Below are 22383 nucleotides of genomic sequence, written 5' to 3' on the forward strand. Positions count from 1 at the left end.
TTAATAACAATGACATTAAATTAATCCATAAATAAAAGTAAATTCCATTGATGACGTGTGTGTCTTAAATCCACAGCAGAACACACCAACTGACACATAAGATACTAACAAAACAATATAATAAAACTAATACAAGTGAAACAATATAAGACAAAAAAAATCAGTATGAAACTCATAAAAAAATGAATAAAAACAGAAAACTGAAGAAAACTAATAAAACTACTACGGCTAATTCTAATAATCATTATAATAAAATAATAAAAACCAAATAAATTCAATGCAAAATATTTAAGACTAATAAGAAGAAAAAAACAAGATAAGAAAAAAAAATTAACAAAAAAAATAACAATGTGGCGGCATGGTGTCGTAGCAGTTATCGCTGTCACACAGCTCCAGGGTCCTGGGTTCAGTCCGCGCCTCGGGTCACTCTCCATGACAGGTGTGGGGTCTTCTCCCTGTGTCTGCGGGGGTCTCCTCTGGGTGCTCTGGATTCCTCCTGCAATAAAAAACACTTATTCTTAGTGAACTGGTGGTGAAAAATGATCCACAGGTGTGTGTGTGTGTGAGTGACGGGGTGAGTGTGTGATTGACTGGGTGAGTGTGTGAAACTGTCCACAGGTGTGTGTGTGAGTGACAGGGTGAGTGTGTGAAACTGTCCACAGGTGTGTGTGTGAGTGACAGGGTGAGTGATTGAGTGTGTGAAACTGTTCACAGGTGTGTGTGTGTGAGTGATTGAGTGTGTGAAACTGTCCACAGGTGTGTGTGTGAGTGACAGGGTGAGTGTGAAACTGTCCACAGTTGTGTGTGTGTGAGTGATGGAGTGTGTGTGTCGTTCTGTGATGAATGGTGTCCTGTCCAAAGTGTGTTTGCGTCTTGTGTCCAATGATTCCAGGTAAGCTCTGGCCCAACCGTGACCTGAAAAGAAAATAAACTCATTAATAATAATAATAATAATAATGAGGAAAGTTAAACTAGTAACAGTAAAGTATACTATAAAACTATTATGAATAATATAGAAAGAGAAGAGTCCAGTTTAAAGCTCTTGAGTGAAAGGCATTAAAACTCTGGCCAGATCCAGAACCAAAGCGATGCCGTTCAGCGCCTGACGGAGAAAATCGGGCACATCTAAACCGGCTCTCCAAACCGCCTCTCCTCATTGGACTCAGTCCGGATCCTTCTTCGAGGAGGTTCCTCCACATCGCGGTCTGTCTCCGCGTCCTCTTCTTCCTCCACAACTTCGTCCCTCCTTGGTCGTCTCCTCATGCTCTGGAGCTGTGGAGCGATGGACTCTACTCCCTCTCTGGGTACGGACGGCAACATCCGCCAAGGAGACAGACTCCTCACTGACAAACTGTCAGTCTCCTCATCCTCGGACTGTCCGTCGCTGTCTTCATCTTCGTCGTTGCTGTCCTCATCTTCATCATCTCCATCATAGTGATCATCGCCGTCTTCCTGATCGCTAGACTCCTGGTCTTCATCTTCGTGATCTTCACCCTCATCCTTCGTCTCATGATGTCCTTCATAGATTTTGTTGGAAATCCCACGCCGAAGGTCTTCATTTTCACTTCGTAGACGGGGGTGGGTCTGCAGGTGAAATGGCGCAGATGATGATGCTCCGTCGTGGAGGATCTGTTGATGGTAGAACAGACCTGTAAAGTTCACATAGGTTAATCTGAGGAGCCCTTTATAACATTGGATACATTGCAACATTCAGTAGATAGGGTACTATGGAGAGAGATTAGTCTCAAAATACTTTACAAATGCGTAAATGTTAATCCACAAATTAAAAATGGAGCGGCACGGTGGTGCAGCAGGTAGGTGTCGCAGTCACACAGCTCCAGGGACCTGGAGGTTGTGGGTTCGATTCCCGCTCTGGGTGACTGTCTGTGAGGAGTTGATGTGTTCTCCCTGTGTGTGCGTGGGTTTCCTCCGGGTGCTCCGGTTTCCTCCCACAGTCCAATTACAAACGCAGCCTGATCCACAAATGTGGCCAGCAGGTGAACAAGCCACCGCTAGGGGGCACTGTTGTTCCCCCCAGTGTCTCAGGACTGACCTATTGCTCTCAGGGCCGCGGCAAAACAACCCCCTGTAGGCGGGACTGTGACTCCATTGGCTGCCGCAGTAAATATAGACAGCTAACTTTGGCTCAATAAAAGTGATGACCAATGAGAAGCGCATATTCTGTTTAGGAGCCGTGGGGTATCTGCCCCTCCCTCCGGCTGAGGGTGTCTGTCTGAAACAAATCACCCGTTTTAACAGTTCAATCGCAAAAATACGAAACACGTTAAATTGAGGGCAACTTCAAGCTTTCCCCAGTGATCCCCCTCCTAACTGTCTGTGATATGAAGCTGAATTCAGCGTCTTGGGGGCATTTTGTTCGAACTTCCACATTAAATATTGCGCAAATGCGTCTCCATTTGAGTTGTCCCCCCACGTCCTAAAACAACAGGGCCCCCTAACGGTGGCTTGTTCGCCTGCTGGCCACATTTGTGGATCAGGCTGCATTTGTATTTGAATGCGAGGTGAAATGCGAGAGGAAAGTCTCACAATCCGAAAACCCGGAGAGGAATTGAACAAATGCACATCACGAAAAATACGTGAGTGACTCGATTCACAAACGCAGATTCAACTGTTTACAAATAAATTTTAAATTCGAGACTTTGACTTTACAAATATATTCAATGTAAATTTAAACAAATGTATTTATTTTCACATAAAATTATGCTATATCGATGAAAACCAAACACGTGTTTATGAATGTAATTGTATTTGTACAAACTGCAGACTGTGAGACACAGTGTGATGTGTTCAATTGTGAACAGTGAAACATATATGTGACTTGTGTTTTATTTGTGGATTAACATTTACACATTTGTAAAGTATTTTGAGACTAATCTCTCTCCTTAGGGTACTGCCACTGTTTGTAATGTTTTGGCACTAATTAAAATGCCCTTTACATTGACTTTAACAATGAACAGATCAATAGAAATGGACTAAAATTGCTTTGAACAGAAACGTTGTACATTTATTTACATTTAAAACGAAGAATGTTTTCTCTTTCTGAAAAGACATGTACATTATACTGTGTTTTGGACCCTGGTCTGCTGGCTAAACAGAAAGAGTGTCCTTGGTGACCAGCGCGTCAGAACAACACCAGCTAAAGCCAGTTTAAAACATTCATAGGATTCATGAATTGAATTAATGCAGAATCAAAAGTAGCATATTTTTTGTTTAAATATTGAGATACAGACATAAATATAAATATAACTCACCAAATCCGCGGCTGCTGCCCAGTCCACTCGGGCCGGACAGCTGCTCCCGATCCAACGAGGAATCTTCGTCGCTCCAAACGTGATGAAATATGCCAAACTTTATCACTGAGTGAAAAAAGCACTTAGTTTCGAACTGGTCGAGAACATGACTGTGATGTCATCATGCCTTGCTTATGGACGTCCCTGTAGTTCTGCACTGGTACATCACTCTGTAGTCCACTGGCCCCAAGCTCATATAAAGTACGATGATATTAAAAAACTTTAATATGTCTTTTAAAATACTGAAATAAATCTTTCCTAGCTGAGAAATTTGTCATGACTTTTTAAAACCTTATTTATTTATTCATTTATTTGTGGTACAGTGAACATTGCTATACACAAATATGTGATATTTAATAAAACATGTATTTTAAAGGATATGTTTTACACTTACATTAATAAGAAACTGTCCCAAACTTGACATTAGTTCATTCGTCACCTTCTTACTGGCCTTTTTATTCAGTTAAATATGTATGCTAGCCCCAAGAGTAATTTGGAAAATTAGCTATTGCTACGTTACTATTTACTTTATATTATTGGCTAAATTAAACATTTTTTAAATATCTTTTCTGCTGACACACAGATATTTAAAATTACACACTGTTACAACTTAAATACCCTATTGCTTTCTACTCAGTGTGAATCAGTGGTGGATGCTGGTCTTTCAAGGAGGGGAAGCTCAATTTCGGCCTACATCATAAAATGTGTTGGTTTATTTATACGTAAATTCTACCCTCCGTTCCTTTTTAAGAAAATGATCTGTGACCCTGTCGTACCAACAAGGCGTCTTTTCCAGGGACTTGACTAGTGTCCTCTCAATGGCCAGCAGAGTTTGGCTGCTTAAACGGCCTTGGCCTTGGTCCGCCTGTGCTCCCACGGATCTTTACACCAAAGGATCGCTGATTCGCTCATTTTGCCGTGAATCAAAAAGGGATTCAGCCTCAGACAGATCATCCAATCATCATGCAGAAGCTGAGCGTCCGGACCAGCCGAGGCCAGCCCACTGCCCCATAGACCCCCAGAGACGCTGAGCGTCCGATGGGCGGGACAAAGCCCAGCATTTATCCAATGACTCGTTTCACTGCACTTCGCTGCTTCGCTATTGAACGTCCACACTGTTTAAAGCACCGTGAAACTGCGAGAAAGCCGCGTCTTTACCAGTGATATGAAGCTGATTCTGAACAAAAGCTGAGCGCATATTTATTCAATGACATGTACACACAACAGTATATATTTGATCACTTATTTTTTGACATTTTAGGGGAAGCTGAGCTTCCCTTGCAGTCTTAGAGCAATCGCCACTGGTGTGAATATATTAGGCTGACCAGACGTCCTCTTATTCCCGGACATGTCCTCTTTTTTAGACTTAAAAAAATGTCCGGGTGGAATTTCACAAACGTCCAGGATTTAGTTTTTCTTGAGCTTACATAGAACTTGGAGAAGTTTCGTTCACAAACTAGTCCAGCCCTCCCCTACTCCGTTTGGTTCGCTTGAGTTAGAAGGGGGCGTGGTGAAGGAGCCTAAACTCTTCTGATTGGACGGTCTGACTGTAGAGCTACCGTTATTGGTCGATAACCTTCTCTGTAAACATTTAATTGGTCAGTCTGCTTATCAGTAGTCCTTGTTTACGTCAGGCAAAGCTCATGTACCTACCCTCTTATGGAGCAGCTATTAGTGATGGGAATTTCGGCTTTTTTTGGGGAGCCGGCTCTTTTGGCTCCTAAATGGCTCTTTGTTTTACCACTTATTTCCACTGGTACAGAACAATATTACCTACATTTTACATGACTATATGGACAAAATATTATTGTTCAATATTAAAAATAATAAAAATAGTGTTGGAACGGCCAATTGTTTTTATGGCTGTCTTATAATAACTCACTGATTGCACTCACACATTCAATTGTATAAATAACTGGATTTTTATTTAAACACCTTAATAAAAAATCACTTGTAAACTCTGAAATATAGCCAATGGAACCCAAAAGCTAGGTATTACAAAAGAGCTTATTAAATTAAATAATCATCCATTTCTGGGTAATAAAATAAACAAATACTCTGCAAAGTGCAAAACAGCAGCATTCAACGGTAGTGGTTAAAACAACCACAACTGTCGACAAAACATTTTCTTCAACTATTTTTTGGAAGGCAGATTGGAACACACTTCTGATGAATACACTTGTTTCACAGTGTGTGGGTTGGTGGGCTCCAGATTCACACTTTAATGTAGACATAAACTGAAGTGGTAAGTTTTTCATGATATGTCTCCTATAAATTCAGTGTTTGTCCTGAGAGGTTCTGATCAACTGCACTGCCTTTAGAGGCTGGTGGATTAAGTCCATTACAGGGACATTTTCACCTCACGTACAAATATATACAAGAATAAGTGAGATGTTCAGAATAATAAAATAAATATTACAGCAGGTGAATCTTAAGAGCAGATATGATTTCGCTGTATATCAGACAAACAAACAACTGCAGTTGTACAGCTACTGCACTGAACCAGGACACACAATCTCTCTATATACATTTCTCTCTCTGTTCCTTTCTCTATTTGTCTCTCCCTTTCTCCTGCTGCCCCCTGCTGGTCTCTTTTCCTCACCACCTTCTTCTCTTATATTTTCATGGTTATGGTTGCCTCTAGCAACCAATGATTCCAGGTAAGCTCTGGACCCACCGCGACCCTGAATTGGATAAGCGGTTACAGATAATGAATGAATGAATTGATGAATGGTTGCCTCTATGTCTCCTGCTGCCACCCTGGTCTCTCTCTCTCTCGCGCTCACTCAACTCATACACCTCATGTTACTGCATTTCGTTGCCTTGTACTTGTAGTGAACAATGACTATAAAATTGAATCTATCTCCCTTCCTCTGGTAGCCTCTGGTGGTTCCTATCTTCCCTATAGCCTCCTGTTGGTCTCACTCTCTTTCTCTCTCCAGCTGTCCATTCTCTCTACTGCTGCCCACCCACAACTTTCTGTACCTCCACCCGTCTAGAGTCTCTATGATGTGATGATGATGTTGATAATGTAGGTGGAGGACATAGGACACCTCTAATCAGTGTGTGCCCCTCACAGTGTCCTGCACGTCCATCTCCACCAGGACTGACTTTAATCATCATCTCCTCCAAACAAAGCAAGTTAGCAGCTGCCCCCCCCCGTTTAGAAGGGGACTTCTGGTTTAATTCACCTCTAGTGTTAGTCTTTGAAAAGTTTGATTTCGCAGCTCCTGTACTAAAGCAATGAATGAGGGAGATGTTTGATGAACTGTGTTTACTCTCCCCTGGAGCCAGCCTGCGCAGATCTGACAGGTGTGGGTTTATGTTGAAGGTTTATGATGTTATAAAATCTGTGACCCCTCCCTGTTAAAAAGCAGAACTCTGGAGTGATTTTCAGATCCATACTATATTCATAACTATAATAACCTCTTCTATGCTATACTTTCTTCTTCTTTCCTGTCTTCTTGTTTGCCCTTTCCAGTGTTTTCTGTCTTCTCCTGTCCTGACCTGTCATCTCTTCTCTTGTCTTGTCCTCTTCCAATCTGTCCTTTTTTATCCTCTCCTGTCCTGTGTGTAAGGGACCTGTTCTGTGTAAAAGCTCATTTATACTCCCTCTGCGTATGGATATATATGCGTGTGCTTCAAGTGATATAACAGTCACTGCCAACATACTTCCTTGCGTCAGCTTTGTTGACATGTTTATTGAGCAACGCATCCAGTAGAGGGCAGTTGAGAAAAATCAAAACATGGTGACAGTGGAGGAACTAAACTACAGTGGTCTGAGAGTCCATTAAATACTGCACGACATTTGGACTGAGAATTGTATTCGCTTGTCTTACCAATGAGGGAAATTGATGATGAACGTCATTTCCAAAACATTTGGATGTCGGCAGGGCATTCAATAACTTGCTTTGCCAGGTAGCACCACACATCAGGCATAAGAACTCGCATAGTACGCTTGTGAGTGAGGCAGACCGAATAGCATCACCATTCGCATCTTGCACTGCCCTCATGGTCTCCAGCCCCCATATTGCTCCATCCCGTCCACATCTGTAAGCTTTGAGAAAATGTGCAAATTACATATGAAATGAATGCAGAATGTGTATAGAAGGCTTCATCCATATCATATTTACCATTGAGCATAAGTTAGCCTTAAAGGGCACAGAATGAAATCCTCTGTGAATGGGGTATTTTTTAACAGCTGCCTCGACCTGGGACGCAATTGTCAGAGATATGTCCAGGGTGAGATTTTCTTCCAGTAATAACTTACCTCTCACAGGACTGAGATAAGTGTTAGAAATTAACTGGTCCCTTATCACCTCACTCTCCATCTGCCCAAAAGCACATGGTGAAGTCTTTTATGGCCCTTTTTCACTGCATGGAACCTACACAACTCTACTCGACTCGGCACGGCTCTTTTGCTTTTCCACTGGCCTAATCTGGTACCTGGTCGCTGGAACCAGGTAAATTTTCAGTCCCAGCTCGCTCTGGGTTCTAACCGTGTCGAGTAGGTACTAAAAGGTGATGTTTAAATCCTGCAGAGTGCTGATTGGTCAGAGAAATGTCAATCACCACGAAATGCAGAGCTCATTCGTATCCAGCACAAACCTGCAGCTTGTAAAATCTCTTGTTACAGCAGCTTTCACATTAATTTTATTTGACTCACAACGGCAGCTCGTAACTCGAGGTGTTTAGACGTTTAGACCAACAAAAAATTTCAGTGAAAGCCAAAGGTGCAACAAGTAAAACTGATCTGAGAACTGGGGTGCGGAGCTAGGTTCAGTCCAAAAACCTAAAACAACATGCACAATGAGTAAACAGCATCTAACTTTACAGCCACCTTTGTTGTGATTTTCAAAGCCAGCAATTCCTGTTAAAAACGGGGTTTGTGACATCATCGTTCCACTTCACAGTGGAAAAGCGTCAAGATTTAAGCGTGCTGAGCTGTGTCGAGTCAAGTCATGTACAGCCAGACCCATGCGGTGGAAAAGCACCATTAGAGCTGCTATGTACTTGAGCCATGGTTTCATCAGTTCTCTGAACACTTTCTCTGAAAGTATGTCTGCACATTACTACATTGGTTTTTAGTACAAAGTGCTTTTCGAGGGCAGTCATATGTTGTACCTTGTTCCAGCAGTAAAACAAACTTTGTCTTTCCGTGCTCAAACATAAAAGCACCTTATCTTGCATCTGGCCATGTGTCCCCAGTATAACTAGCATGTAGTTGATAAAGATTTTTTTATCATGTAACACATGTATGGAAGGAAAGGTATGGAATCAGGTTTGTGCCAAAAGGAATCACACAAAAAAAATAATCTCAAACATAAAACTTATAACTTGCAAACAAAGTATCCAGTTCTGACTTGTGCTCCATGACTTTTGCGCGTACTCTCTCAGTTTTGTGCACGAGTGCTTCGAGTTCTGCCCTCTCTGAGTTTTGTGCGCGAACTGCACGAGTTTTGTGCGCCTGATCCCTGAGTTTTGCGAGCAGTTTTGGCACTGGGCGTGGGCGGGTTTTCTCAGGGGTGCCTTCCCATTGGCTAATGAATTTTTAAGTGACAACTCAGTGTCCAAGGTATTTTGGACTGCGCATGCGTACTCCACGTTGCAGCTCATCAGTGGAGAAACACTGGGGATTTTACATAAACACGAATGAGGTCGGAGAGAAGAGAAACATGACAGGCAATAAGGAGTGTGAGAGATGTTTCTGTTACTTTAATGAATGTAAATTTAATAAAGTTGTATTTAACTTCTGCAAAGTCCATTTTCATTTTTGCATTTTGTGAGGAAATGTGAATGATTCATTAAAAAAATAAATAATCATTATTAGCAATCAGCAATAATTATAATAATAAGTATTATTAATATTAATAAACAAGAACAGGTGAATGTAAAATGTTCTAATAGTATGCAGTTTAAGCAAAAAAGGGCTATATGTTTAAATATTAGGAAAGAGGAAATTCTATGAGAGCTATTCAGCAACTTTCATATGAGTGATTTTCGGCACATGCGGAGTCCCAAAGCCAACATCAGTGCCTGAGTTGTCACTCAAAAACTCGTTAGCCAATGGGAAGGCATTCCTGAGAAAACCCGCCCACGCGACAGGTTTGTGCCAAAAATGCTCGCAAAACTCAGGGATCAGACCCACATAACTCGGAGTGCTGGCGCACAAAACTCAGAAAGCACGCGCAAAAGTCATGGAGCACAAACATCAGAGCTGGGTATTTTGTTTGCAAGTTATAAGTGTTATGTTTGTGAAGGTTTTTTTTTGTGCGATTCTTTTTGGCACAAAGCTGATTCCATAGAAAGGCGGTGGGCTCGGTACAGAAGCTCTCGTCAACAAATTGTCGTGTTGGTGCGTAAATCAAGACACAGAACTCTTGGTTGTTCGCAACGTTTGTTTACTCAGCTCTCTGCCAATGCTCACTGCACATTCTCCTTTTACCCACCTCTCTCTTCTTGTTACAATCTCTCAGCGCCCTCTGTTGGAGGAGAGGGGTAATATATCACAGCGCATGTATTAAAGTCCTTTCCAAATGCATAAACCTTCGTAAACAAAACACGGTGTTTTAATTTTTTGACCCTGAAATGACAGTGGAACTGTGTTCTCTGGAGACAGAGCTCCACCCAGCCGAGCTGGATCGGAGTGTTTGACCCAGAACTGATCATATCACTGACAATTGAACTTACAGATGTTTATGCTGTTGAATGACATTAAATCCTTACAGGAATATCCCAATAGCTAGTGTAAATCCTTCCCAGAACTCCATAAATCTGCAGCACGTACAGTGTTTGCCTTCATCACTGACATAGAACACAGCAAACAACTTGGAGTGATGGAGTAATGAGCTTCACACGGCTCTGTTCCCAAACCATAAATCCCTGGACGGAGGGATGCTGACATTCTACAGAGGATATAAAGAAGGAATGAGGGATGGACTTCCTCTCTTTGACTCCCCTTAAGGACCTGCAGCACAAAGGTAAGAGTGAAAAAGAAGAAATTTTTATGTTTTTATGTACATACCATATTCACATATTTGTATATATATATATATATATATAACCCTATAATCTATTCAATATCAATATTTTTCATATTGATTGACATTATTTGTCATATAGCACAATTTGTCATTTACGTTGTGTTTACAATTGGTTATGAATTAACCAATAGAAATGCTTCATAATATTTACATTTTATCATGTAATTTTGTATGTCACACAAAATTAAGAATGGTTTTCCCTTTTTCTGTAAACATTTTTGGGAGATACATGGTTATGTTCCAAAGCTGTGGTACTGTGCATTTCAGACCCATTTCCTCTGTGAGGTTATATAATTATAAAACATAAAAAAGTTTAAATCTTAAACCTTAAAAAAAGTGTTTTACAGTGAAAGAGAGAGGGAACAAAACAGCAGCTAATGACAAAAAAGGTCTCACTCTTTATTATTATAATAATTATTATTAAAACAGTGAAAAGTGTAGTGTGGTTGCTCAAATATGTTATTATCTTCATTCATCCCACTCTCTGTTTATGCAAATGTCATCTATGCAAATGTTATTTTTTATGTATTGTTTTATTTTTTTTTCACACTCCCCAATAACAAGCAATAAATGTAAAATGACCTGAACTAAACAGGGGTTCCCAGACTGTTTTCACAAATGACCACAGTGGACTTTATAAATATTCAGAGCTTTTTAAACCTAAATGTAATGTTTTTATTTATTTAGTTAAGATTAGATTAGATAGGTGCAGAACTCAAAATGATTATAAAAATATAAATGAATATAAACCCTATTCTGGAAAAGTCTGGACATCATTTAAATCGCAGAAAAAAGCAGAATCTGTGATGTTTTGGTTCCTTTATAACAGAAGCTCAGTGAAGAACTGTGTTACTAAATTTGGAAATATTAACCCATTACAGACCCTTGTTATTATTCAGAATATTTATTCCAGGGTATTTCTGAGAAGTAATGTGCGGTTAACCTTCTTGTAGTCTAGTGTTGTCCAGCTCTGCTGACCATGACCGTGTCCTACACTCTGGAAGTAGCCAATGCCAGGTTTGCCGGCTTCTCGAAACTCCTCTTCAGGTGGAAGGGCAGCATCTACAAACTGCTGTATAAAGAATTCCTGCTTTTCTGTTTACTGTACACCTCCTTTAGCCTTGTCTACAGGTAACTGCTCTACCGACACAGACTAAATGTGGATTCTCATAAATTCCCACTGTAGAAATAGCATCTAAAAACAGGAGAGTCATGAGACACAGGTGAGATGAAGGTTTAGGGTGTCTCAGAAAACCAAAACTGATTATGAGATGTTACTGAGATCTCCACTTACAGAGGAGACACAGGGGACATTCCTCGATTTCTCTCAGCACAAATATCTGAGAAAGAGGAGACACAAAATACAGTCTCCACCCTCTCTCCATCTGACCTCAGTGTCACCCAGGACACTACAGAGATATTAAGGAGACACTACAGAGGTATTAAGTGGACACTAAAGATATTTTAAGGAGACAATACAGAGATATTAAGGAGGACTGCAGAGATACTAAGGAGTCACTAAAGAGATTTTAAGGAGGAACTACAGAGATATTAAAGAGACACTACTGAGATTTTAAGGCGACAACACAAAAATGAAGATGAATCACACCTGATTCTAAACTTACTCTGAGACATACTGGTGCTGAAGTGCTGTCAATGACATAGACCCATTCAAATGGGCTTTCTGGATTTAATGGTCAGTGTGGGTATACAACACCATATAGAAGCAACGAGAGAGTGAGAGAGAATACAAGGGACTAGGGAGATCTTGAAAACTGCATTTTTGTGTTTTTTTCCACACCTTCTATGTTCTGTATATTTGTATTTCATTTTTACACATTTGGGACAAAAGGCCATATATGCTGGATTTTTTGTTGATTACTGGTAGAAATTTCGTGACCTTACACTCTCAGAAAAACGTTCTCTGTGGTGGTACATTCAATGGTACATAATTGTATCACAATCTGTTATAATTGTAGAATTTAAAGTTGTGTTGATTTCATACAAAAGAGTAAATAAAGCAAGTACTGATTTTATTTTAAAAACTGTTTAGAGTAAACTGTGCTGTATTGAGCCTTCACAACACAGAAGTTTATTTCTCAGTAAAGCCATATCTTTTAATCCAAACACTGATCATCTGGCTTTAATTACAGCATTCATGTTATCAAAAGGCATCATCAACAGCACATTTTTTGCTCATTTTTTAAACTTAACCACCTGTTAGTAGTGGGTGTGGCTTAAATATCTGCCTTTATTATCTGGCTAACTGAGATATCAGTTAATTCTGAAAGGGTTAATGTGAACTGATGGTTGTTTAAGGTGTGTCCTCAGTGATGTCCAGCAGGAGCTGTTTGAGAGAGCTGCTCGTCACTGCAACAAATTCGCAAAACTCATCCCTATGTCTTTCGTTCTGGGTAAGGTTGATCTACAACTTCCACCTTTAAAGATGCAGGCAGTCACTTTTAGCACAAAAAAGCTATCAGATTTATTCGTTTATATAAACTGCAGGTCATATGAGATGAAGAATCTAATTGCATAGTGGTTCCTTGATTGAACTAATTCATGCTCCACAGAGGGGGTCCCCCATATGTTTAAAAAAACTGTATGTAGTAATTTTACCTTTTAACCACAGCCTCTGTTGTTGCTACTCTTGGCTCAGCACTGCAGAAACTGCACTGTGTAACTTCTGAAGTAGGGCAGGAAACCACCCCTCCCTCCGCTGCCCCCTTAATATTAGAACAGTGCTGTAAAAGTTAACTAAACTCTGCAACTCTAGGGGGAGCCCAGGAGCAAAAATATCAATTGTCCGTTTAAAGCAGGTTTAGGATCTTTGATACATCCCAGTCAGTATAATGGTTTTATTGTGAAGGACCGTCACTGTAGAAAATGACTGACTGCACCTTTAATGTGAGTTTGATGATAATGTGTTCTGGGTGTTTGTAAATAAATACATGTTTTTGTTTTTTTGGGTTTTTTTGCTATTTGTCTAGGTTTCTATGTCACTCAGGCATTCCAGCGCTGGTGGGGTCAGTACACAAGCTTCCCTCTGCCAGATAACCTGATGATGGTGGTGTCCGGTAATGTCCACGGCTCAGACGAGCGAGGTCGTCTCCTCAGGAGGACGCTCATGAGATATGCCAACCTCTCCTCTGTTCTCATCCTGCGTTCCATCAGCACTCGCGTCCACAAACGCTTCCCCACGCTGCAGCACATAGTGGATGCAGGTAAGAGACCCTGCAGGACAAAGAGGACACAGGCAGGAGACACTGCAAGATGGTGTTGACACATGGAGGAGACACTGTTGTATCACAGGTAGGAGACGCTGCAGGACAAAGTGGACACAGGTAGAAGACACAGCAGGACAAATTGGACACAGGTAGAAGACACAGCAGGACAAAGTGGACACAGGTAGGAATCATGCAGGACAAAGTGTTCAGAGGTAGAAGACACTGCAGGACAAAGTGGACACAGGGAGGAGACAGAGATGTTCATGAGTCATTTTTTGCAAGACCGAGTCAAGTCTCAAGTCTTTGAGCTCAAGTCCAATTCGAGTCTCAAGTCTCTTAGGGATGAAAAGCATGAAGTGTCATTTTAAATTAAGCATTTTACGCGAAGGGTTTGGTGCAGCACGTCTGGTGGAAACGAAAAGCGGTTGCCTTTTTTGTCTCACGTGACTCACGGAACAATAAAGGAGAGTGGTTTCACGTGTGAACTCTCACGCGAGGAATTAGCACTTGGCTGAGGGGGGCTTGGACTAGTTTGGGGTATGCTATTGCGAGTGGGCATTATTTTATTGTTAAAATAAAATCATTCGTACATTATCTGTAAGCGCTTATCCTGTTCAGGGTCGTGATGGGTCCAGAGCCTACATGGAATCATTGGGCGCAAGGCAGGAACACACCCTGGAGTATACACCCTCCAACCCACAACCTCCAGGTCCCTGGAGCGGTGTGACTGCGACACTGCTGCGCCACCATGCCGACCCTGAACTAATCAGATAATTACAAATAAATATGCAGTTTATAATAATCCATGGACTACTATAAATATAAATAAAAATCCAGCAAAATTGATAATAATAATAAATAAAACTATAAAAATTATTAATAAAGAAGTATACTATATAACGACAAATGGCTCAGCTACAGTGGGTGAACTTGTCACTTCCATTGTCAATGCTGATATCTGTGGCTGCGCGCATGCACTTCGTTGCGCATGACAGGAAGGGAACTGAATGCAGGTCACTAATCAAACAATAAAGATATACACTTAAAAAATAATTTAAATTATTTTAATTAATTATATTATATATTATATTTAAATTAATTATAGTAATCATAATAAATAACATTCCACAAAGATTTTTCACGAGTCCCAAATCTCGAGTCGGAGTCTGAAGTCACTGTTTGAACGAATTAGGTGAAACTTGAGTCCAAGTCTAAAACTAGAGTCTCCATCTCTATCACTACAGCATGCAGTAGACACAGGCAGGAGACAGGAGACAGGACAAAGTGTTCACAGGTAGAAGACACTGCAGGACAAAGTGTTCACTGGTAGAAAACACTGCAGGACAAAGTGGACACAGGTAGGAGACACTGCAGGACAAAGTGGACACAGGCAGGAGACACTGCAGGATGGTGTTGACAAATGGACGAGACACTATAGGACATAGAGACTGCACAAAGTGGACACAGGAAGGAAAAAGCATGCATTGAACACAGGCAGGAGACACCACACCATGCAGTGCACACAGACAGGAGACACTTCAGGACAAAGTGGGCACAGGCTCTAGATTAAAATGCCAAGTCTCTGGTGTGAACACAGGGTTCATGACAGAGGAGGAGTTAAAGACACTGGATCATCTATATTCCGACTTTAATAAATACTGGATGCCTCTGACCTGGTTCGCAAACCTGGCATCAAATGCAAGGAAAGAGGGACGAGTGAAGGACGACATCGCTCTCAGACTTCTGATGGACGTGAGTCTCTTTTATTACTGTTATTACTTTAATAATAACTTCAGCGGTGTTATCAAAAAAAGCAACCGAAACAGAAAGCAGTGATTTGAGAATTGACTTATCCAGTTCAGGGTCGTGGTGGGTCTGGAGCCTACCCGAAATCACTGGGTGCAAGGCAGGAACACACCCTGGAGGGGCGCCAATCCTTCAAAGGGCAATACACACTCATATTTACTCACCCACTTAGACCTATGGACACTTTTGAGTCGCCAATTCACCTACCATCATGTGTTTTTTTGGACTGTGTGAAGAAACTAGATCACACAAAGGAAACCCACTCGGACACAAGGAGAACATACCAAACTCCTCACAGTCACTCGGAGTGGGATATCAACCCACAACCCCAGGCCCCTGGAGCTGTGTGACGGAGACACTACCTTCAGTGCCACTGTGAAGTCCGATTTCACTCCTGACATTTCCAGAGTAAATCCTGGTGTGACACTGGTTATAAACTGAAAAATCTATGGAGGAAGACCTCATTCATAATTAAACACATTAAATGTGCTTTGTAGCTAAAAATAATCTACTAATCACTGCTTCCCCTTTGTGTGAGCATTTCACATACTGTCCGAGCTTGCCTGAAACTGAGTAAACTGAACATAAATCACTGCACATGTCCCTGACTTTATCTACTTCTCTTTTTCCTGTCCTTGTCAGGAGCTGAATAACTACAGGGCGAAATGCAGCATGCTCTTCCACTACGACTGGATCAGCATCCCACTGGTGTACACACAGGTAAACAACGGCTGGGAGGAATTGCTCAGACACTCATCCATCAGCTTTTTAAACCACAGGGGCATTAATCAGTTCCTCACTGCAGTAACAGCCTCGGCTCTTCTGAGAAGACTTACATCAGGTGTTGAAATATTTCTATGAGAATCTGATGCCACTCAGACACTAGAATATAGGAATAATGTTGAATGGTTAGGGTCCCCCCCCTTTTTTTTTTTTGAGTGTCCTCTTGCCCCTTGGAGTCTCTCCTCTATGAAACTGAGCGACAATTCAAGATCCTCATTATCCGTACACAAAAAAAAAAGAATTCCCAGGTGACTAGCGTTGCTATGTAGCAGCTCTTCACCAGTCTGCAGTGATATCAGAGGAGCTGCTGGGGTTTAGTTACATTTAGGGCATCTTTCTCCTTCAGAAGAATTCCACAATCATATATTTTTCCAAATTCAGATTCTTATTCTACTTATTTCTGTTCAAACTTCCATTTCCATTTTAAATGTTGCCATAGCCTCTGGTGCCAGAATGTAATTACTTCACCTTGTAAAGCAGAACTGTAAATTTATAGCTGACTGCAGAGACATCAGCAGCTACTAATGCTGTTTTCTGCTTGTTCTGAAGTAAAGGGCCATAATCACTGAAACTACATTAAACTAAGATAATACACTGGTGAGTTTAAAGGAGAAAATACTGACATCTGTGGGTTTCTTTATGTGTTGCTCGGTGTCTTTCACTATGATTCACCATGCATCATAACCCTCCATTGAGAGAGTGACTCTGAAACATCTCAATTTTTAAGGCCTTGTCGCCCTCACACTTCACTCCACCCCTCTATCCCAACAAGAACTGAGACCCCCACCCCTAAACATATGGGATATGTACCTTTGAGGGTACCACCACAGTGACATTTTTCTGAGAGTGTAGGGTCATGAAATATCTACCAGTAATCAACAAAAAATTCCAACAAACATAGCCTTTGGTCCCAAATATGTAAAAATGAAATACACAAATACAGTTTTAAAGAGAAGGCACAGAAGGTGTGGAAAAAATCACAAAAATGCCTTCTTGATGTTAGTGACTGTAAAAAAACTAATATCCCTCTCTTCAGGCTGCACTAACTAGCTCGCTAACCTGCTAACTAAGAGAATACAAAATTTAACCAGTTTGAGCAGAGGTGCTCTAATTCCAGGCACAAAGCTGACAAAAAGAACTGTGGCGTTGCCTTGCTTTGTTGTAAGTGTGTTGTTTTACCATGTAAAAGTGTGTTGTTTTACCAGTGTAGGCTGTTTTATATGACTTATATGAGTTTTAGGTTTTATTTGAGAAGGGTATCCCTGCAGGTCAGAGGCACCTCCAAGTGGGAGGTACAACATCAAGTGGGAGAGACAACCTAACCCTGAACCTATCCCATAACCTCCCACTTGCTGGTATCCGCCTACTTCCTGTGTATGCCATGCCCACATGCTGCTCTCCAGCCTGTATGTCCCGCCCACTTGCTGGTCTCCAGCCTGCAGGGATATGTAGTTGCTTTATTTGCATATAATGTGTGTGGAGAGCACTACTTTTACTGCTGGATAGCCTGAATGTGGTGGAGCGTTGCCTTTATCGATAACCACATTTATCCAAAAAATTACTGTAGCAATTACCATGTTTCGTTGTAAGTAGGTTGCTGCAGCGTGTTAGGCTGTTTTAGGCTTTGTCTTTATCACCACATGTATCCAAAAAAACGAATATCCAACAAAATTATAAACCAAATACCTACCCAACGAACAAATATCCGAATATTTGGTGCCAGCCATAAAAAGCACTAGTGAAATCAGGCAAAAATGACATAAATAGTTATGAAATGTTCTCCCCATTCATCCATCCATCCATCCATCCATTATCTGTAACCGCTTATCCAGCTCAGGGTAACGGTGGGTCCAGAGCAGTGGCGGATGCTGGTCTTTCAAGGAGGGAAAGCTCAATTTCGGCCTACATCATAAAATGTGTGGGTTTATTTATACGCAAATTCTACCCTCTGTTCCTTTTAAAGAAAATGATCTGTGAGTCTGTCGTACCAACAAGGCGTCTTTTCCAGGAACTTGACTAGTGTCCTCTCAATGGCCAGCAGAGCTAGGCTGCTTAAACGGTCTTGGCCCATGTGAAGTGTGTCCGCCTGTGAGTGCTTTGTGACGGTGGAGGGGCTCAGCAGCACCCGCTGGACAGAAACTGCGATAGATGTCAGAAAGAGTGATAGAAGTCAGTCTCCAAACACAAGCAGCTACAAAAAAACACCAGAAATAGAAGCTCGATTTGTCGCTAGTCGTTTTTAACAAAGACAATTCCGCTAAGAGGTTTAAGAATGTCTCCGGTTCAACTCAGAACAGAATGAAAATGTAACGCTCCCACGGATCTTTACACCAAAGGATCGCTGATTCGCTCATTTCGCTGTCAATCAAAAAGGGATTCAGCCTCAAACAGATCATCCAATCATCATGCAGAAGCTGAGTGTCCGGGCCAGCCGAGGCCAGCCCACTGCCCCATAGACCCCCAGAGACGCTGAGCGTCCGATGGGCGGGACAAAGCCCAGCATTTATCCAATGACTCGTCTCGTTTCGCTGCACTTCGCTGCTTCGCTATTGAACTCTGTTAAATCACTGTGGGAGTGATTGAGAGGAAAGCCGTGTCTTTACCAGTGATAAGAAGCTGATTCTGAACAAAAGTTGAGCGGGTTGTAGTGCATATTTATTCAATGACATGTACACACAACAGTATATATTTGATCACTTATTTTTTGACATTTTAGGGGAAGCTGAGCTTCCCATGCAGTCTTAGAGCAATCGCCTCTGGTCCAGAGCCTACCTGGAATCATTGGGCGCAAGGCAGGAACACACCCTGGAGGGGGCGCCAGTAAAAAACTAAAGCTTTATGCATGAATTATTTATTAAATGCATTCATACAACATGACACAGCCCCTGACTGAGATGCATAAGGCTTTAGTTTTTTGTACGAGTCCGAGCCGTAACGCGATGGAGCCTCGTGGGTGCCGGAGTTCGCTCTGGATCCATCATTTTCGTGATCATTAATTGTATCATGTGAAACTACATGCCATGGGTTCGTGCACTGATTCAGGGTTTAAACACTAATCACACTGTGGCCCTGGTGTGGAAGAGAACTGAGTGTTTATTCCTGAAATCTATACCATAGCATGACTTAAGCAGCACACGGCATTCCACAGTTACACTGTGTCTGCTCCATTATACGCAGCGAATTATTCCGAGATTTTTTCTCAGAATTCTGACTTTAATCTTGGAATCTTGTTTTTTTTCAACACTGTGGCCCTAAAACTCCGTCGTATGTTTGTCTTTAGGTGGTCACTCTGGCTGTTTACTCGTTCTTTGCCTTCTGTCTCATTGGACGGCAGTTTGTAAAACCCGAGAGAGCAGATGAACACAAAGTCCACGTGGATCTGTACGTCCCCGTCTTCACCTTGCTCGAGTTCTTCTTCTACGCTGGCTGGCTGAAGGTACACGCACACACACACGAAATTATACACTCAATATCCATTCTCTCAGTTCGACTGACCACACCAGTCACTCTCTGCAGTCCATCTGTTGCTCTGAATACTTTGTTAGCCCTCTTTCAACTTGTTTTTCGATCAGACACAGCAGTGCTGCTGGAGTTTTTAAATCCCTGTGTCACTATTCGACTGTGCAAACTGCCAGAGACTTGTCTGTGGTGTGTCTAATGCAGGGATCAGACTACACAAATTTAGCCCAGTTTGTATCCAACAATTTTCCAGCGTCTGAAACGAATATGAGCGTCGGGGATGAGGAGCGGTCGTGTAGTGCGACATAATCAAAGAACAGCGATGTGCACCTGGGATGCTCCCTGACTCCCTGAGGAAAGGATTAGCATGTTACAACTGTTTGTATCTTTTGAATCAGTCTGACAACTACTTCAACATGTTCCTGACAATGACCAATAGGAGGACAGAGCGCTGTCCGGTGCACATGTAGAAGAGAACGAGGGAGGCTCAGCTGTCAGGTGGAACTACAAAATTGATGAAATGCTCTGGATGTGTAACACATTACCTCAGATTCTCTTTGCCGGAGACAGTCTATTACTGTCCTCAGTAACACCCAGGAATGATCCACATTTTTTTTCTTATTATTTAGGAACAAAACTTCCAACAGTAGTGCTGCCAGTCTCTCGACCAAGACCCGACAGGAATTCATAGATGTAATCTGACACAGTGAACTTTGTGAAACACAATGAGTATAGTCTGATCCCAGCATAATGGACAATGAGTGCATATTCATTCATCCATTATCTGTAACCGCTTATCCAATTCAGGGTCGCGGTGGGTCCAGAGCCTACTTGGAATCATTGGGCACAAGGCGGGAATACACCCTGGAGGGGGCGCCAGTCCTTCACAGGGCAACACAGACACACACATTCACACCTACGGACACTTTTTGAGTCGCCAATCCACCTACCAACTATGTTTTTGGACTGTGGGAGGAAACCGGAGCACCCGGAGGAAACCCACGCGGACACGGGGAGAACACACCAACTCCTCACAGAGGGGTCACCCGGAGCGGGAATCTAACGCACAACCTCCAGTCCCCTGGAGCTGTGTGACTGCGAAACCTACCTGCTGCGCCACCGTGCCGCGCCAATGAGTGGATATAGGGTTTAAAAATTGTTGTAACCAAACCAAAACATGTTCGTTAAAATGTAAATTGTTTGTTGTTAAATTGTGTTCATAGGTAGGAGAGCTCATCATCAACCCATTTGGAGAAGACGATGATGACTTTGAAACCAATCAGCTCATTGACCGCAACATTCAGGTATTCTGTCTGCTTCTGTAAAAGTTACCTGTGTCTGGTTGTAGAGACCGTCTCCTTCCGTAAAAGTGACCTTTCTCTGTGTCGCAGGTCTCTATGCTGGCTGTGGACGACATGCACCAGAACCTTCCTCCTCTAGAGAAAGATAAATACTGGACGGAGAAAAGTTTCAGTCTTCCCTTCAGAACTGCCCAACCCATCTTTATGGGCTCCACTTACGACATGAGGTGCAGTTTAATAATATTATCTTAGTTATCCCTTGGGCAGCATGTTGGTGCTGCAGGTAGTGTCCTTCGGGTATGTCCTGTCTGAGGAAATCTCTTGCCGTGAATGTACTACTGTCTGTGTGTCTACGTGTGTGGAGTTGATATTCCTATACTACTTCTGTTCAACTTAAACATTGTCCATCTAAAAACTGACCAGTGTGTGGTGAGAAAACACAAAGTTTAATTTTCCTTCTAAAAAGTAAGGTTTTGTTGCTGCAGTTGTAAATATAGTTTCCTTCAGGAATTAATAGTCTGTATGAATGTGTTGTATATATTTTAGGGCAGTTGATGAAGTGGATGACTCAACCCCGACTTATGAAACCCCAATGATCCCAGTCAGTGTGTGGCCTCCTGCTCCGAGAAAACAGAAGAACCAGAGATTCTGCTGCTGTTCAAAAAAAGTGAAATCTAAGGTCCCAGAAAAACTCAGTGTATCGTCAGTAAAACCGTCTGAGTTTGAATCACTGAATCATCAGTGTGTGGTCACTCTGAGTGACACAGGAAACAAGTTCAAACCCAATAAATCAGTGTCATAATGTAATAAAATTCATTAAAGCCTTATTAAACTTGATAGATCACTGAGGGGGTTAACTGAGATAAGGAATCCAGGTCAGAGCTAGATTATAGCTAGATCTATAATAAAAGTATGTTTAACAAAACTATTAAAATGATCACCAATTTTGTCTAAAAAATGTAAACTCTCATCTTATCTCGGCATCTGTTCTGGACTATTTCAAAGTTTGTGTAAGACATATCTACACAAGTTATTTTAATAACAAAACAAATATAATGCAGTATTGTCCAAAATGTAAAAGATTCATCTTATGGCTGCATTTGGGTTGTCTATTTTCCCCTTTGGAGAAAAATCCTCTCGCTTATTGAAATTTAAGTCATTCAAAATGCTCTCAAAGTTTCACAGACTCCTTTTAGATATTTTAAACGAAAAATTTCAGAAAATACTACAGCTATGGCAAGACCATAGCCTTGGGTGTTTTGGTCATTTTCATGTGTAACAAATTTTTTTCAAAATAAAAGCATCCTGGAGACATTTAACTGCTGATAAATACATGGATATTGAAACAGTCCAGAAACTGAGAAATGTAGTGCATATGTACATTGAAAAATATTTTTAAATTCACTCAATTATCAATGACCTTGAAACAGATCAAGCTGAAAAGTTTTTCCCC

The 22383-nt window shown here is 41.5% G+C and overlaps 2 protein-coding genes across 2 annotated transcripts; one reads left to right on the forward strand and one right to left on the reverse strand.

The window, feature by feature from the left end:
- Positions 1-740: 740 nt before the first annotated feature.
- LOC136709169 (nucleolin-like) lies at positions 741-7179 on the reverse strand. The gene is made up of 4 exons (XM_066684257.1): positions 7151-7179; positions 6754-6878; positions 3273-3377; positions 741-1649 (listed from the first exon to the last, which is right to left on the reverse strand). The coding sequence occupies exons 1-4, from the start codon at positions 7177-7179 to the stop codon at positions 1126-1128; spliced, it is 783 nt and encodes a 260-aa protein (XP_066540354.1). The 3' UTR covers positions 741-1125.
- Positions 7180-11333: 4154 nt separating this feature from the next.
- best4 (bestrophin 4) lies at positions 11334-21859 on the forward strand. Its single transcript, XM_066686356.1, has 9 exons — positions 11334-11485; positions 12674-12768; positions 13345-13578; positions 15179-15333; positions 16030-16107; positions 19451-19606; positions 20853-20933; positions 21021-21157; positions 21477-21859. Exons 1-9 carry the CDS (start codon positions 11334-11336, stop codon positions 21730-21732), a joined length of 1344 nt encoding a protein of 447 aa, XP_066542453.1. The 3' UTR covers positions 21733-21859.
- Positions 21860-22383: the final 524 nt, after the last annotated feature.

Source organism: Hoplias malabaricus, chromosome 1, assembly GCF_029633855.1.
Source record: "Hoplias malabaricus isolate fHopMal1 chromosome 1, fHopMal1.hap1, whole genome shotgun sequence".
In the NCBI taxonomy this organism is placed as follows: Eukaryota; Metazoa; Chordata; class Actinopteri; order Characiformes; family Erythrinidae; genus Hoplias; species Hoplias malabaricus.